General features: G+C 59.6%; 2 protein-coding genes across 3 annotated transcripts in view; one reads left to right on the forward strand and one right to left on the reverse strand.

Moving 5' to 3' along the window:
• The window catches only part of SYTL1 (synaptotagmin-like 1), a 9,047-nt gene extending 5,537 nt beyond the window's left edge, over window positions 1-3,510 (forward strand). Inside the window, exons 5-10 of the mRNA XM_011981756.1 lie at window positions 1-369; window positions 659-817; window positions 1,121-1,199; window positions 1,310-1,409; window positions 2,868-3,073; window positions 3,291-3,510. Coding sequence (XP_011837146.1) covers window positions 1-369; window positions 659-817; window positions 1,121-1,199; window positions 1,310-1,409; window positions 2,868-3,073; window positions 3,291-3,430 — 1,053 coding nt within the window. The 3' untranslated portion in view covers window positions 3,431-3,510. The remainder of the gene's footprint in view (window positions 370-658; window positions 818-1,120; window positions 1,200-1,309; window positions 1,410-2,867; window positions 3,074-3,290) is intronic.
• A 917-nt stretch (window positions 3,511-4,427) lies between these two features.
• On the reverse strand, window positions 4,428-16,214 carry MAP3K6 (mitogen-activated protein kinase kinase kinase 6). 2 transcript variants are annotated; one of them, XM_011981677.1, is made up of 29 exons: window positions 15,612-16,214; window positions 14,151-14,290; window positions 14,039-14,062; window positions 13,582-13,772; window positions 13,295-13,463; window positions 12,818-12,924; window positions 12,222-12,392; window positions 12,012-12,124; window positions 11,484-11,643; window positions 11,098-11,263; window positions 10,913-11,020; window positions 10,743-10,792; window positions 10,554-10,649; window positions 10,320-10,407; window positions 10,105-10,238; window positions 9,662-9,789; window positions 9,281-9,417; window positions 8,841-8,946; window positions 7,824-7,981; window positions 7,534-7,726; window positions 7,296-7,434; window positions 6,802-6,991; window positions 6,483-6,659; window positions 6,091-6,196; window positions 5,654-5,825; window positions 5,452-5,564; window positions 5,282-5,355; window positions 4,919-4,995; window positions 4,428-4,719 (listed from the first exon to the last, which is right to left on the reverse strand). In XM_011981677.1, exons 1-29 carry the CDS (start codon window positions 15,949-15,951, stop codon window positions 4,629-4,631), a joined length of 3,918 nt encoding a protein of 1,305 aa, XP_011837067.1. In that variant the 5' UTR covers window positions 15,952-16,214; the 3' UTR covers window positions 4,428-4,628. The 2 variants fall into 2 exon arrangements, with proteins under 2 accessions (XP_011837067.1, XP_011837068.1); XM_011981678.1 differs by lacking the exon at window positions 14,039-14,062.
• Between the last annotated feature and the right edge of the window lie 703 nt (window positions 16,215-16,917).

A 16,917-nucleotide genomic window follows, 5' to 3' on the forward strand; every position in this document is an offset into this window, starting at 1 on the left:
GCCGCCGCTCAGACCCGTGAGTGCCCGGTCGGCCAAGCGGGGCGCGGCTGTCACAGCCCAGCCCACCATGCAGAGGGTGTCGGCCGGCCTCCTCGTTCTCATGTTCAAAATGGGAACAACAGCGTTATTGGGAGGCGTGGGATTGAGACAATCCCTGTAAAGCGCTTAGCACGAGGCCTGGCATGTGTTCAGGGTGGTGGCTGGGGGAGCCCACAGGCAGGGGAGAAGACTCTGGGAGGGCCCCTCCTCACCTCGGGTTCTCACCTTCCCAGCTACGTCAAAAGCTACCTCCTCCCGGATAAGCAGAGCAAGCGCAAGACGGCAGTGAAGAAACGGAATCTGAATCCGGTTTTCAACGAGACTCTCCGGGTGAGACTGGGACCACGGTGCGGTTCCCCGTTAATGAACAGGACGCCCCTTCCTGCGGGGCGAGGTGGCAAGGGCAGCCTGGAGGATCGGCGGGGAGCCTATTAACTCGTTCTCCAGTGTGTCAGCCTTGTGGTGGGCGTGGTGATAGTCCAGGCCCCCATTAATGCCCTTCGGGGCTCCCCAGAATTCCTTCACGGTAGGAACGCGGTAGGACCCGCCCCAGCCAACTCGCGCAGCATCTACGCGGGCCACCAGCAGTGCTCCGCTAAAGTGCACCTCCTGTCCCCAGTACTCCGTCCCGCAGGCCGAGCTGCAGGGCCGCGTGCTGAGCCTGTCCGTGTGGCACCGCGAAAGCCTGGGTCGCAACATCTTTCTGGGTGAAGCTGAAGTGCCCTTGGACACGTGGGACTGGGGCTCTGAGCCCACCTGGCTCCCCCTGCAGCCCCGGGTGAGGCAGCCAGGCCTCGTGGGGAGACCTGCGGCTCGGGTCTCCTGCATTTACCCCGCCAGGCTCTCCCGCAGCCCCCTCAGACCCCTCCTTCGACAGAGCCTCCCCTCAACCTCTTAACCTCACGGCCCCAGGTGAAGCCGGCCTGCCAAGGCCCCTTCCATGAGGGCACTGGGACCCCTAGGTTCCGCCCTGCAGGCCCCGCCGTTTCTGCTAACCGCACCCCATCCGGGTCTGCAGACCCCACCCTCCTGAGACCCCTTTCCATTAGCCCCTGCTCCACGACAAGCCCGCCTCTCGCAGGTCCCACTCTCTCCCGACGACCTTCCGAGCCGCGGGCTACTCGCCCTGTCCCTCAAGTACGTCCCCGCCGGCTCCGAGGGTGAGTGATAGCCGGAGAGGCCAAGCTGGACACGCCCTGAAAAGCGGGAGACTCCTGTCTCTGGGTTTAGGGGTGGTGGACTTGCGGGCCTGAGCCAAGCCTCTCCGCAGGCGCTGGACTGCCCCCGAGCGGGGAGCTGCACTTCTGGGTGAAGGAGGCTCGGGACCTCCTGCCACTGCGGGCAGGATCCCTGGACACTTACGTACAATGGTGAGGAGTGCTGGCCCTCGGGGCTTCCCTTTCTTTTGACTGCAGTGGAGTGCCCAACCTCCACAAACCCCTACTAATCAACCCTTGATCACGCAGCCATGGCTTTCACCACTGAGCAGGGGTGAGGGGGATGGTTTGAGCAAAGGCCTGGAGTCAGGAAAGTTGAGGACACCTTTGAGGAGCTGCATTTCAGTGTGACTGCCGCCTGTAGGACTTGTTGAAAAGCTGAGGCTGAGGGCTGCAGGGGTCCTTCCGCAGAGAACCTGAGAGGTCAGGCTGTGGGGCTTGGCCTGGAACTTACAGTTCAGTGGTCTTCAAAGTAAGCTTCCAGGGGACTTCTAGGGGTGCCTCCAGGTGCTGCCCCCACCCTTAGAGAGTGAAATGGCCGTGGGCAGATCACTTCTGGGTGTCCACCCTGATGCAGCCAGAGGCGTTCTTTCTTTCAGGTATTGTACTTCTGAGCAACACTGTATTTTGAAGAGGGGGTTCCCAGGCTTTGAAAACCTTGGAAACAGGCCAGGCATGGTGGCTCACGCCTGTAATCCCAGCACTCTGAGAGGCTGAGGCAGGTGGATCACTTGAGGTCAGGATTTCTAGAACAGCCTGACCAACATGGTGACACCCCATCTCTACTAAAAGTACAAAATATTAGCCAGGCGTGGTGGCGGGCACCTGTAATCCCAGCTACTTGAGAGACTGAGGCGAGAGAATCACTGGAACCTGGAAGGCTGCAGTAAGCCAAGACCATGCCACTGCACCCCAGCCTGGGCAAAACAGAGCAAGACTCTGTCTCAAAAAACAAGAAAGGAAGAAAGAAAGAAAAACCTTGGAAACTGCTTGAGGAGGGGTGGTGGTGGAGCAACAGGGAGATAATGAAAGTCACTGAGCCAGCGAGAGTAGCAGAATTGCATTTCAGAGACATCGCTCTGCAGCCCTGTGAATAGGAGTTGTAATTTTTTCTTTAGTATTATTTTTTTTAAGACGCAGTCTCGCTCTGTTGCCTAGGCTGGAGTGCAGTGGCACGATCTCAGCTCACTGCAGCCTCAGTTTCCTGGGCTCAAGCGATTCTCCTGCCTCAGCCTCCCGAGTAGGTGGGATTACAGGTGCACACCACCATACCCAGCTAATTTTTGTGTTTTTAGTAGAGATGGGGTTTCACCATGTTGACCAGGCTGGTCTCGAACTTCTGACCTCAGGTGATCCACCCACCTCAGCCTCCCAAAGTGCTGGGATTATAGGTGTGAGCCACTGTGCCCAGCCAGGAGTTGTAACTTTTAAAGCCAGGAGACCTGAGAGGAGGCTGCTGCAAAGGTCCCAGGGCAGTGAGGGTCTGAGGTCAGGCAGGCAGGAGCCAGGGGACACAGACATATGTGAGGGAGAATGAGTGGGACATGGTGACTGGATGACTCTAGGGAGTGTGAGGGGTGGTCACCTGATGCCAGGCCACCTCCCGCACAGCTTCGTACTGCCTGATGACAGCCGGGCCAGCCGCCAGCGTACAAGGGTTGTGCGACGCAGCCTCAGACCTGTGTTCAACCACACCATGGTGTACGATGGCTTTGGGCCTGCCGACCTGCGCCAGGCTTGTGCCGAGCTCTCCCTCTGGGACCATGGGGCCCTGGCCAGCCGCCAGCTGGGGGGCACACGCCTCAGCCTGGGCACTGGTAAGTGGGGTAGCTCCCTGAGACAGGCCCTGGGAGATGGGGGCTCAGCGTGTGGCCCTGGATACCTCTCTGTCCTTTCCTGAGCTTTGATATCTACTGAGAACTGAGGGTGGTAATGGGGGACAGTGCATAATCTGGGACCAGGCAGATTATGTGTTTGGGGGCCCCAAGGTGTCCAATGTGATCATGCCCTCAACCCCTGCCCACCCACATCCAGGCAGCAGCTATGGGCTGCAGGTGCCCTGGATGGATTCCACACCAGAGGAGAAGCGGCTGTGGCAGGCCCTCCTGGAGCAGCCGTGCGAGTGGGTGGATGGCCTCCTACCCCTCAGAACCAACCTGGCCCCCAGGACGTAGTCCGACCAAGCCTCTCTCTCTGGACCCCCATCTCAGGGCCTGCCCTTGGCTAAAGTCAATAAAGTCTGCTCTAGGGGCAATAAAAGGCTGGTGTCTGCTGGGGCAGGGAGGAAGAAAAGTGATTGCAGGAAAGAGCCAGGGAAGTAAGAGGGGCCAGATTAAGGAACTTTAGACTCCGCCACAAAGACTTCAGAGAAGCCAGGCACAGTGTTTCACACCTGTAATCCCAATGCTTTGGGAGGCTGAGGCAGAAGCATCACTTGAGCCCAAGAGTTCAAGACCAGTCTGAGCAACATAACAAGACCACATCTCTACAAAATTCTAAAAATTAGCTGCAAGTGGTGGTGTCACATGCCTGTAGTCCCAGCTACTCAGGAGGCTGAGGCAGGCAGATTGCTTGTGCCCAGGAGTTTGAGGCTGCAGTGAGCTATGCCACAAAGCAAGATGTTATTTCTACAAAAAAAAGTCTACAAATTAGCTGAGTGTGGTGGTGCACACCTGCGGTCCCAGCTACTCATGAGGCTGAGGAGGAAGGATCACTTGAATCCAGAAGCTTGAGGCTGCAGTGAATATGACTATGCCACTGCACTCCAGCCTGGATGACAGAGTAAGACCTTGTCTCTAAAAAAATTTTTTTTTTTTTTTTTTGAGATAAAGTCTTGCTCTGGAGTGCAATGGCGTGATCTCGGCTCACTGCAACCTCTGCCTCCTGGGTTCAAGCGATTGTCCTGCCTCAGCCTCCCGAGTAGCTGGGATTACAGGCACAAGCCACCACACCCAGCAAATTTTTGTATTTTTAGTAGAGACGGGGTTTCATCATGTTGGTCAGGCTGGTCTCGAACTCCTGACCTCGTGATCCACCCGCTTTGGCCTCCCAAAGTGCTGGGATTACAGGCGTGAGCCACCACACCCGGCCTAAAAAAAAATTTTTTTAAAAGACCTAGGAGGCTCTTCCCAGGGTACCCCTCCCCCCATACACCTCCAAAATTGCCAGGACAAAGGTTCAAAAGTGTTCTGTTTAATACGTTTTGTCTGGTAGTGCTTGGGCGCCTGTGGTTGGTTTCTCTCACTGGAACCAGTCCTGGCCCCCACTCGCCTGGCTTCCTCCAGTCACCCCAGGTCCTGGGGCTGGTGTGTCAGAAGCTGCCTTTGTCCTCTCCATTCATCCATCCTTGGATCTGTCTGGCCTCTGATGCCCTCATTCAGCCTCTCGGGCTCCAGGGGTGACTGGCGTGGATCCTGCTCGCTGTGCCAAGATGGCCCTCCAGATGCGGCATACCATCCCTCCCCTGGGGGTAATGGACTCTGTGTGGCTCAGCCGGAAGGTGGCCCTGGACTCTCTCTTGCACCCACTGTCTGCCCAGTGCCCCCTCTGTCCTTAGGAGACCCAGGTGCCCCTTTGGTTTCCAGGAAGGAACCTAGGCAGGCCTGCAGTTGGCCAGGATGAGGCCACATGCATGGTTCACCCTTGGGGGACCCAGGACGTACCTGATGCGGGTATAGATGAGGTCATCTCGAGTGGCATAGGTGAGCAGGGTGTGGAGGGTGAAGCTATGGTTCAACAGCTGGATGTGGACAAAGACCCGCAGAAACAGGGAAATAAGAAATTACAGAAAGATGTGTCCAGAGACCCGGGTACTAGCTCTGCTCTGCTGCCAAAATACTGAGGCAGATCACACCCCCCTTCTGGGCCTCAGTTTTCTCATCCATACAATGGGAAGAGAATACTAAGTGTTCTTCCAGTATTGAGATTCTCTGCATCAGAGGGCACAGTGAGAAGAGCGGGCAGACGGACAGAGATGGAGGCTTTGGCTGGTGAGGTCAGGGATAGCCAAGCACTCCCCACCTCACCATTTGGATGGTGCCTGAATCCACATTCAGTTCCTGTAGCCATTGCACCAGGCCCTGGTCCGTTGAAAGAGCGGCTGTCAAGAAGCAGTCAGGTGATGAGCCCAAGAGTGCCTCCTGCTAGAAGCTGCCTCGAACCCACCAATAGTGTTCTCCAGCCAAGGCCCACTCACCTGGGGGCTCTGGGGCCAGGGCATAGGTCCGGACTTCCTCATTCAGCCGCTGTAGAGCCCGCTGCACCAGGGCCTGGTACTCCCGTTCCTTCCCCGCCAGGACTTCCCGCAGCCTGTGGGGCAGAGAAGAGTAGAATGGAGTGGTGAGTGGGGAGTGGGTTGAAGCCCGGCAGAGGCTATGAGCGATTCCAAGGGGCTTTACCGATCAGTCTCTGCCCTCAAGAGGCTCAGCTGCACCATCAGAGGAGCGGGGCCCTGCTCAGGCTCCACTGGAAGCAGGCTCTGCTGGCCTGGGCTCTGCTGTGGCCTCTGCTGGGAGTCCCCTTCTTTACTCAGCTCCTCTGACCTCAGTGAGACCGCCTCCTTCTCCACCTCTGCAGCCGGGTGCCGTGAACTCAGGCAAGGCTACAACGCCTGTTTGGGACCCCCAGACCCCAGCAAGGGCGTGCGGGGGTAGGGTGCCCAGCTCTGGGCAGGCCCCAGGCAGTGCCGGTATGGGAGATGTCCATTTAGTCACGCCCCCACCGGCGCCTGCCTGCCCCTGTCCCGCCTGGCCCCCACCGGCCCCATTAGATGTTCACCGCGCCCAGCAAGCACCACACCCTCGCTGGCAGGAGGCCCGTGGCACTCCCCTCCTACCCGGGCCCAGCACAGCCAGGGCTGCCCGCACAGCACGGCTGAGCAGTGAGTCCAGAACGAACATCCAGTGTGGACGGATCTGGCGCCTGCGGAGGATCTGCTTCACCTGCAGGGGGAGGGAGGGCGCCGCTGAGACAGCTGAGCCTCAACTAGAGGCAGGGCTTGAGTTGGAAAGGCCTAGAAAGTCTTCGGCGGGAGGCAAGTGGGATGGGCGGGCTTGAGGTCCAGGGAGGGGCTGGGAAGCTAGGACTGGGCAGACGGTTTTTTGCTGCAGGCCTGATCTTCAGGGAGGAGACAGGGAATCTTGGAACATCAAGTCCTGGCACCTCCCCAGGCACGGGGAGCTCACTACCTGTTGTTGGGCAGCTCTCACTACCAGAAGGCGCCCTCACCGCATCCGGGAAGGCAAAGAGCGGTCCGTGCAGAAGTGCAGGCCCAAGGCCCTGGGCCCTCAGCCGTCCTTGCAGAGCCCGCAGCTCCTGGGCCAGCTGCCGGCGGTTAGGAGTGTGGATGTGTGCCCCGAGGCATCGCAGCAGCTCTTCCACATAGTTTCTGCCCAGACGGGACCCCTGAGAAGGAAGAGAGGGGTGGTCAGCGAGTGTTCCAGCCAAATGAGACGCTGCCACGGAGGTGGGGTGGTGGGGTGCGGGAACATCAACAGGTGTCCTGACCCCGCGCTACCACCAGGGGGCGCTAGGGTGGGCCGCCCACCTGCTCCTGCTCCTGCTCCTGCTCCTGCTCCTGCTCCTGCTCCTGGTGCAGATTCTCCGCCAGCGCTGGCAGCTCCTGCTCCAGCACCGCGGCCAGCATGGCCCGACGCTTGCTTTCCTGGTGCAGCAGGCTCAGCCCCGAACTCTCCTCCGGAGACGCAGGCTCCTCGGCCGCAGGCTCCTCGGGCACCCTGGGCACAAGGGCGAGCGGCTGATTGAAGACCGGCAGCAACCAGCCAGTCACCTCTGCTGCCGGGTTTGAATTCTGGCTCTCCTACTTTTATGCCTACCTCACAGGGATGGACATAGATAAATCCCGCACTGAGAGGACACAACAAGTCCAAGTTAGAGTTGCCAGAACAGGGCATGGGGAGGCACCAAATGCCACATTCACAAGTGGTCAAGATGCCCAAGTCCCCAAGGAGGGCTTTTGTAGGAGGGGAGAAAAAGGCAAAACCAGGCAAAGGGAACCCATCCCAGGAGCCTAGGTCTCACCGGAGCTGGCTGGTGCCCCCATAACTGAGGCAGCGCTTCGGGGGGCTGGGCGGGTGCTGAGACAGTGCCTGAGGGCGCGGGAATGTCTGAGACTGGGTGGTTGAGTCGGCTGAAGGAATGGGACTGGCGGAAGGGGCATCTGAGGGAGGGACAGAGCTGTCAGCAGGGCCCTCTTCCCCCCTCACAGCTCCACAACTCCTCTGCCCTCCAGTGTGTCCATCCCGCCACCTCCAAGCACCTGAGGGCCGTGGAACATGTTGGGGGGAGCTGGGGCTGCGGCTCCTTTTCCCAGGCTGCAGGAAGGGGTCCCCTAGCAGTGCCTGGGCGCTGGCTCGGAGGCGGGGGTCTGGCTCAAAAGTTCGAAGGAGAAAGGCTTGGGCCTCAGCCGACAGAGAGCTGGGCATTGGTGGATGGACCTTGTACATACCCACCTGTTGGGGGAGGGTGAACAAGGGTGACATTCAGAGGTGTCCAAGGCCCAGGCTGGCCCTATGCCACTTCCATGTGCCAGGCCCAAAGGGGTCTTACCTGAAACATGGCAGCCTGTGGGCTCCCTAGCTCATGGAAGGGGGGGCGACCCGTGGCCATCTCAATGACAGTGCAGCCCAGTGACCAGATGTCAGCTGCTTTCCCATACCCGCGTGGGCCCTGGTCAATGATTTCTGGGGCCATATACTGCAGAGTTCCTAGGACAGAAGCAGGAGCACTGATGCCCATCTAGGCTTTTTTTTTTTTTTTTTTTTTTTTTTTTATTCTTATTTTCTTTCAGCAGTCTATGCACTCAATACCTCGGCTCACTGTAAGCTCCGCCTCCCGGGTTCACGTCATTCTCCTGCCTCAGCCTCCCGAGTAGCTGGGACTACAGGCGCCCGCCACCTCGCCCGGCTACTTTTTTGTATTTTTTAGTAGAGACGGGGTTTCACCGTGTTAGCCAGGATGGTCTCGATCTCCTGACCTCGTGATCCGCCCGTCTCGGCCTCCCAAAGTGCTGGGATTACAGGCTTGAGCCACCGCGCCCAGCCCCATCTAGGCTTTAACATGGGGTTGGAGAGGGGAGGGGAATGCCATCATCCTCAGGTCGACTGCACCCATACTGAACCTATCATCCAAAACGTACCTCAACACCTATCCTGGCCATCAAACATCTATCCTGAGTTCCATCACCACCCGAGGCTCCATCACCTGCCAAGGCTTCCATCATTCACCCTGGGCTCCACCACATTCGCAGACTCCATCACCCACAGTAGCGCTCCAGCGCACATCCTGGATTGCATCGTCCCCCTGAACTCCATCACCAGCTTTTTCCTCCAACTCCCACCTTGGTCTACATCAACACTCCTCAAGTGCTAAAGTCAGTTTCATCACTTATCCAAGCTCCAGTTCTAGATGCCATCACCTCAGCCCTGGCCCAATCACTCACCCTGGGTTTCATTCCCCATTAGGACTCTAACTCCATGCCTAGGAGCAATCCCATTCCCTGGAAAGTTCCAAGACATCTTCTGCCCCAGGTCAGCATCCCCACTCAGCACCCCCACACCTTGTTACCTGTGAAGGTCTCAGTGCAAGGTGTGATTCCTGCCAGTCGCTTGGAGGTGCCAAAGTCAGAAATCTTGAGCAGCCCACTGAAGGTGTTGATCAGCACATTGTCCCCCTGATCGATAGTCATTAGTGGACACTGGGCTGGGCCCCTGCCAGCAGAACCAGACCCTCTTTCTGGGATCCCATCTCCTGGAGATCCCAGCCTGGTCCTGCCTCTGTCAACACTCTCCCCTTGCCATCCCACTTACATGCCCCTCTGGGGCTGGGAGCTGACAATTGGTTTGGCTTCAGAGCTGAACTTCTCCCCTCCTTCTCTAAAGAGCCTCCCTGATTAATTTCCTACCCTTTGCAACAGGTCTGCTCACTTAATCTGCCAGCCTGCGTCTGAGACCATGTCCTCCCCTGCCACCCCCAGCAGATGAGGGCGGGCCAGCCCCAGGGCTTACCTTAATGTCCCTGTGTACGATGTGGTTGTCGTGCAAATAGCCAAGTCCCTGCAGGATCTGGCGGGTGTAGAAACTGATGGTGCTCTCGTTGTCCTTCAGGGGTCCCCACACTGACCGCAGCAAGGATGACAGGCTGCCTGGGTGGGGACAGTCCAAATTCATTGTACCCACCCACTGGCTCCAGCCCGCATCTCTGCTCAAGGCCCAGACACACCCATGTCATAGCCCCAACTCCATCACCCAGCGCCACTCCTCAGCTAATTCTAGGCTACACCACCCACACGCACTAGGGTGCATTTCCCCCTGGGCTCTCCAACCCTGCCTGCCTCGGTACCATGCCCCACACCTCGGTTTCATTCCCATCCCACACAGGGCAGGCACCTCCAGGCACTTCCTCCATAAAGATCTTAAGGTAGCCGCCCTGGCTAGCTGAGCCCAGATAGCGCACTATGTTCTTGTGGCGCAGGCGTTTGTGAAGAGCGATTTCTTCATGCAGGGGCTGAGAAAACCTGGGGGGAGGTAGGGGAGAGAGGAAAGGGACCGATGTGGGCAGAGAAGCCCAGCCCATCCCGCCCCAGCCTGGCCCCGCCCCAAGGACCTGCCCCGCCCACAAGCCCTCTCCCAACCTCCGCACCCTTACTACCCTGCCCATAGGACCCTCCAGACCTCAATCCCGCCCGCACGGTCCTGGCTGTTCCGCCCACGGGCCCAGTCCACAGGGCTCGAACTCTCAGGTCCTACGAGCCCGCCCACTAGGCCCCGCCCACAGGAGCCACTCAGCCCTCGCAAGCCCTCAGCCCCGCCCGCGCGGCCACGCACCGCACCTGCTGTCCCGCTCCGGGATCTCCTTGATGGCGATGCGCACCCTCGTGTGGCGATCACGGCCCGCGTACACCACCCCATACGTGCCCTTGCCCAGCACCAGCCGCTCGCCCGTCTCCGTGTACTCATAATCAAACTGCCGGGCACGGAGTGAGATGGGGTTCAGCAGGGCGCGCGGCCCCTCGCCCTCCGCGAGCTCCCAGTCCCGCGTCCTCACCTCCAACACCTCCCCCACGCCCTCTGCCTCCTCCGCGGGCACCGTGGAATCCGAGTTCGTCACCAAGGCCTGGATCAGGCCGCAGAACCTGAAGGTGGGGGAAGTAAGACTCACGGGAGGGGCATCTTGGTCCCCACATAACCCGGGGCACCCAAGGGACGTCGTCCCTTTCTTTCCCCCACTCCCCTGGGCATCCTGGTCCTCAGAGTACCCTGACCATGAAAGACTGCTCACCACTGGCAATGCCCTACGCTGGGGAAGCACAGCTGGACGTCCTGAGCCGGGGGGAGTGCATAGAGGAAGCAGCAGCGCTCGTCGCGCTTGGAGGCGCTGGGAAGGGATGAAGAACCCAGTGAGTGTCAGGCTGAGTGGCAGCGACCCTCACCTCCTGTCTTTCCAGTGGCCCCAGGTCCCGCCTATCACCTGACTCCACATATGGAGGCGACTGGGAAGGTCCAGCTGGAGGGAATGTCCTGCAAGAAGAAATGAGGTGTGATCGGGGGTGCTGGGGACAGGAGAAGGGTCTGAGAATGGGAGAAAGGCTCCACAGAAAAGGTCCCAGCAGAGGTGAGGGGCCTCAGCAGCGACTTCACCTGGGTCTCAGGCTCCAGCAAGCTCAGGGTCACTGTGCTCACTGGGTCAGTACCCCGAACCTCGAGATTTGCAGGCAGCAGCACCTTGTTCATCTCCAGGACCAGCACCTGCAGGCAGTGGGGGAGTAGGGTGGGTCAGAAGGGGCTTACCCCTTTCCCAGGTCCACCACCCCTACAAGCCTCACCAAGCACTGGTCACCCTGGGGACAGGCCATCTTGAATGGTTGGCAGGACTGTAGCAAGAAGTGGAGCCAGAAGTGGGCACGGCGTGGTGGCCCTCCACGGGGCTCTGCTGGCGTGGGCCTAAAGTGCTGGTAAAGCAGGAAGGTCTCCATCACAGACACCAGGTACCTGCACGCAAAGCCGCATCCTCAGTTCAGCGCAGGCACCAACCAGCACTGCCAGGGAGAGGAAACTGGCCTGGATATAGCTAGAACATTGGCATGGGGTGCCACGGGCACTGGTCTAAAAGCCAGGCCATTGCCTCAGGGTTCAGTCTAGCATGCCAACGGACATAGGTGCAGGAGCTGACAGCCCAGGTCAGGCCAAGAATGCAGAGGGGGCCACCTACCATATGGGGGCATTGAGCTTATACAGCTGCTCTGCAGCCAGCACCACCTGGGTGGGGTCATTGGCGAGGATCTGGGCTCCCAGGTAGAAACCCACATCCCAGTAATACTGCATCTTCTCCACGCAGCCTTTGCGGGCCAGCAGGCAGCCCAGCTTCATGCCTGGGGGAGAGGGGCATGGGCTCCAGTGAGTGTGGGTGCAGGGGTGAGTGAGGCCCACCATTTTTGTGGGCCCGAGTGTGGACATGAACATAGATATGAGTAAACCATTGGGTGTGGCAAGATCTCGGGTGGGAACAGGAGCTCAGGCACAGGTATATGAACATGCAGATGTGTTAGGGAACATTTGTGGGTTTGAGGGCTCCTGAGGGCCCAGAACAGGTATTAGGACCCAGGTGTGGGTATGGGCAGGACAGTCCAAATGGATGAACTCATCCTAACTCTTACCTAGTGTGCTCTCTCCCTGCCCTCTTCCCAGGCCCCTCTGAACCCCTGTGGGTGATGAGACAAGAGCCAGGATCTGTGCTCACCTATTAGCCGGAGCTCCTTGGAATCCTCAAAGTGCTGCCCGGCGGCAATGAGGAGCACAGCTGCATTGATGCCCGAGTGGAGGCTGGGCTCTACATCAAAAGCCTTGCGATACCTGGGGTGGGGGTAGGGGGCACAAGGCTGGACCGATGCCCACAGCACCATCCCTCATCTCATAGCTCAGCCCACCAGCCACTCACTGTGCTCCTTACCAGTGATAGGCCTGCTCCCGGTGCCCGGCATCCTGGAAACCTGAACTGAAGAACATGTCCTTGTAGATACGGCCACACATGCAGTACAGATCAGGTGCCACGGAGCCCTCAAGCTGTACCAGTGGCAGCAGCACGGCCAGGGCCTTCGCCCGGTCCCCAGGCCTGTTCCTCCTAGGAAAAAGATGGGCTCAGGCCCTCCCTGATGGCCCTGGCCTACTCTGTTCAGGGACCTCCAGACACTGAACAGCAGGGACCCTTCCATGGGCCTGACAATAATAACCTCAAAATGATAGTGACCCTGGCCAGCACTGACCTCTCTAGGGGTAGTGACCTCAGATAGAAGTGATTCCTAGATGCAATGACCCTTAGGAGCAGTGATCTTGAACAGTGGTGACCATACCACAGGCAGCACCACTTCCCCCACCCCGACCAGGCAGCAGTAACTCAGAACAACAGGGACCTACTGACATCAGTGACCCTGGTCAGCCAATTCCCGGAACAGCAGTGATCCCAGACAGCAATGGCTTTGCACAGCAGAGACCCAGGTTTCGGAAACCTTTATGTGGCTATGACCTAACCCTTGCTCTGCCACTCACCGGTTGAGGGCAAAAGTGTAGTGGAAGCAGACATTATGCTGCTCGGCCACATCACAGGTGGGCAAGGCCTGCAGCGTCTCCACCAGCTCAATGATGGCCGAGTAGTCCTGCATCAGGGAACAGCAAGTACTGGCATCATGGGCTTCCAGGCCCCGAGGAACCTTGGGCCAGGGTCCTTTCCCACACCTGACATCCCACCCAGCCACCATCTTCTGCACGCCTCCTCAGGCCCAGCAGACACCACACCTCACAGGGAGAACCTGCTGTTCACCCCATGTTGGGCATTCCCAACCCCACAACAGCCCCAGGAGGCAGCTACATGCTCATCCTGTCTAACAAATAAGGAAGCCAACACTCAGAGACGTTTGATCATCTGCCCAAAGCCACCAGTGAGCAAGTGGCCCAGCCAGGAACTGAACTTGGGTTTGTCTGACCTCAAATGCCAGCTGCCCTACTGCGTCTCTGAGCACCACGCACTTGCACATCGCGGTAGGAAAGCAGCAAGTTCATGATGATGTCGGGGCTCAGCAGCTCCACGCTGTCCAGTCTCCGCTGCAGCCGAGCCAGCTCCTGCCGCAGCTGTGGCCCACTGAACCGCTCCCGTGCCTGCCGGATGTCCTGCCGAATGGTCTCCCGGAAATAGCCACTGGTGCCCAGGGCAGGGGAGGCAGGGAGAGAGAATGGTGGGGCCTGCACCTCAGCCCCAGCCCACCGTACCCTCACCAGCCCCCTCCTGGAGCACCCTCCCTGGGGGCCCTCATTACCAAGAGTCTGTGGGTGTGGCCTCCAGCAGGCGGGCAAGCCGGCCCACCAGGGGAGTGAGCAGAGCCTCGGTCCCCACTCCAGCCTGTACCAGCCCATCAGCCAGGCCCCGCAGAAGGCCGGCATCGCCACACAGCACCCGACCAGTGGCCGTCACCACATAGGGGATCAGTGTGTAACTGCCAACGCAATCCTGGTGGGAGGGAGGCAGGAATCAGTGAGGTCAGAGGTCAGCACAGGGCTAGACAAGGGGAGTGAGAGCATCAAAGGTCAGCACCAGTGGGAATTGGAATCGCAGGAAAGGGGCACCCGTCATGAGAGGAGGCAACAGGAAACAGAGGAACACATGGGATGTCAGGGGGGCGTTAGGTGACTGAGGAAGCCAGGAGGATTAGTGGAGGTCAGAGGTCATAGTGGAAGTCAAAGGGCACTTTCGAGTGAGAGGTGGATTCTGCTCACCGAGTTCTTCTGGAAAACATCCTCCTGCAGGAGGCAGACAGTCAGATACTGGTGTTCTGTGTAGGCCTTACCCCAGCCCTGTGCCTGCCCCCACCAGCCCCAGGCCACCTACCCGCAGGGCCTGCAGGTCAGGGAGGTCGGCCTGGGAGCAGAGGAGCACGTTGTTGGTCATGCTGAAGCTCTCACGCACACCAAGGTGGTAGAACAGGGAGGGCTGTACCAGCGAGCTGCTCACCTCCAGCACCACCACGTCTGCAGGCACAGAGAGGGCGGCGCTGATCCCTGAAGCCCAGCTTGATGGGGAAGGAGCCGGGGTCCATCCTGACTTGACCTGCCTTGCTGTGGGACTCCAGTAGAGTCTGTTTCTGCTTTGGGCTTCAGTCGGCCCTTTTTAGGGGCCCCCGGCACTTTCACAGAACTGATCTCTGTGGTGTTGCAGGAGAGGAGTTGGACTCACTGGGCTGGGACCCTCAGGCCACGGTTCAGAGCCTGTGAGCACCTGGCATGGGGGAAGGGAGGCTGTGGACCAATTGAGTCTGTTCCAGGACATTTGGGAGGTGGGAGTTGCGCAAACATAGAAGTCCCCTCCCTTTGGTCTTCAGCACAGTCTCTTGAAAGGGGCTACCATCAGTGTGCATGGACAACGCTGTGCCTAAATGTATGTATGTGTATATGTGTGACATGTACGGCTTACTATGTCTGACTGTACCTGTGTGTATGACAGCGTCTGCTAGGGCCTGCACGAGTCAGCATGTATGCGATTTGTGTCTGTCGATAATTGTGTCTTTGTGTCCGAGTGGTCGTCGGGTCAGCCTTCATTTTAGGCTACGATTTCATGGACATCCAGGAAGCACAGCTACCGGACTCCAGCATGAGCAAGTAAGTATGGGGGCGGAGCATGCGGGCTGGTTGGAGGGAGGAGTGACCCGCGAGGAAATAGCCTCCTTCTGGCCCCGCCCCTGGCCCATCCTTCCCCGCCCACTTCCCCGCCCATTCTTTCTTGGCCACTGAGGCCACTTAACCTAAGCTCCCTCACCCAGTATCCAGTCCCGTTGGGCCCCTTCGCTTCTCTGTTTACTTCTCCAGCCCGATCCTCGGAAACAGTATGCTAGGACACCTCAACTCCAGCCTCCCGGGTACAGCCCCTTTCCCTAAGTCCAAGCTCCTTTCCCAGTAATTGTCCTCAAGAGATCCGCGTGACATCCTCCTGAGGCTGAGGCTGAGTCCAGCCCCGCGCCGCTCCCCGCCCCGCCCCGCCCCAGAGTTCCAAAGCCCCGCCTCATCCTCGCCCGGCTCGCTGGGCGCTGCTCCGACTGAAGGGTGCCTAAGCCCCAACCCCGAGCCCTGGAGCTGCGCCCGGATCCCTGTCTCGTCCCGAGCCTGGCCGCGCCCCAGATCCCCTAAATCCCACTTTTTTCACGGCCCTGTCCCAAGCCCTTCAGCTGCATCTCACTTTAAGTCCCCTAGACCCGGTAACCCTCTCGGCCCCTCCCTTGAGCCGTCGAGCCCGGCTGGGTCCCCTCCCAGGACCCTGAGTCCCGCCCGGATCCGGCCCCGCCCCGAGCGCGCTCACCCGCGTTGTAGAAGGCATCCAGCGCAGCGGTGTCGCCTAGCGCCAGCGTCCCGAAGGGCAGGCTGCGCAGCTGCGGGGGCGGCCGCGGCCGGGGGAGCTGCGCGCAAGCCTCGCGCAGGCAGCGCAGGGGCAGCGGCTCCGCCTCGGTTCCCTCTCCAGGCTCCAGCCCGGGCTGCGGCTCCCGGGTCAGCACATAGACCACGCTGAGCGGCCGGCTCCGCGCACAGCCCCGGCCCGGGGGCGCTGCGAACGGCCGGCCCCGGCTCAGCGCCACGGCCAGCGGGTCCTGCCAGCAGCTGCCGGCGCGCTCCGCCCCGGACCGGGGACACTGCCCCGCCATGCGGGGGCGCTCAGGCGCTGGGCGCTGCGCACTGGGAACCCGGGGCGGGGCAGGAGCCTGGGCCGGCAGATCAGGAATCTTGGGACCTGGAATCCGGTCGGAATCGGAGAATCTCCCACGGGATCTAGGGATCCGGAATCCGGCCTGACGTCCCTTTCCAGAAATCTAAAGTCCAGGGAGAAATCCGAGCTCGGACTTGCAAGGTCCTGAGGTTCTGAAATCCGGGATTGGGTCCTAGGAATCTGGGGCATCCGATGGTCGGCAGCTCAGAGCCACTTGAGGGATCCTGGGAATCGGCTCGGAGGTGCCCGCCACCTGGACTCCTCAAGGGAGCGCCCGCCAACGCTGTCCTGCCTTCACTTGTAGGCTGAGCCCAGCCCTTTCCCGGCCGACCCAGAAAGCTCCACCCTTGGCCCTGGGGCAGCGCCGCTCCCTAGCGGCTTGAGACTCAGCCTCTCCCCTCCCTTCTCTCCCGCCAGAACTTTGGAGACTGGCGACTTCCGGAACAGCCTGTGCCCCTGTGCACGCCAAAGATTGTGGACTGCTCACAGCAAGCGCACATAAAATGTGTGACGAGGCCGGGGCTACAGGGAAAAGGTTCGATCCTCAAGGCCTGCCCTGCAGGGAACTGTTGAATGAATGGCTCTCTAGAGATATTAGGGTGCGCGGAGCATGATGAACAGTGGGTGTCCTCCCGGGCCCAGTGAGTGCAGGCAGGGAGGGACTGGGATGGGGGAAACCTACACCCTAGGCCGCTTGTCCGAAAGCCTTCAATCCTGGAGTGGGACTTGGCATCTGAGCCTTTACTGTCGCTAGGGGGCTGCTTTCCCCAGGACCCAACCTGCTATGGACCCCCGCTGACCTTTGACTTCTATGTGAAAGGTGACCATTGGACCTGAGAAGCATTTCCCACTCTTAAACATTTCTTAAGCCACCCCTTGAAGGAGTCAACCCCAGCCCTTTGCA

Source organism: Mandrillus leucophaeus, unplaced genomic scaffold (genome assembly GCF_000951045.1).
Source record: "Mandrillus leucophaeus isolate KB7577 unplaced genomic scaffold, Mleu.le_1.0 Scaffold23, whole genome shotgun sequence".
In the NCBI taxonomy this organism is placed as follows: Eukaryota; Metazoa; Chordata; class Mammalia; order Primates; family Cercopithecidae; genus Mandrillus; species Mandrillus leucophaeus.

Excerpts from the sequence above, each read along its gene's own strand:
- MAP3K6 (XM_011981677.1), bottom strand. The coding sequence starts at position 15,951 with ATGGCGGGGCAGTGTCCCCGGTCCGGGGCGGAGCGCGCCGGCAGCTGC. Across the intron at positions 14,063-14,150 it reads CTGACCTGCAGGCCCTGCGG|GAGGATGTTTTCCAGAAGAA; the intron begins GTAGGTGGCCTG and ends TGCCTCCTGCAG. Across the intron at positions 5,826-6,090 it reads CCTGGCTGTGCTGGGCCCGG|AGGTGGAGAAGGAGGCGGTC; the intron begins GTAGGAGGGGAG and ends ACCCGGCTGCAG.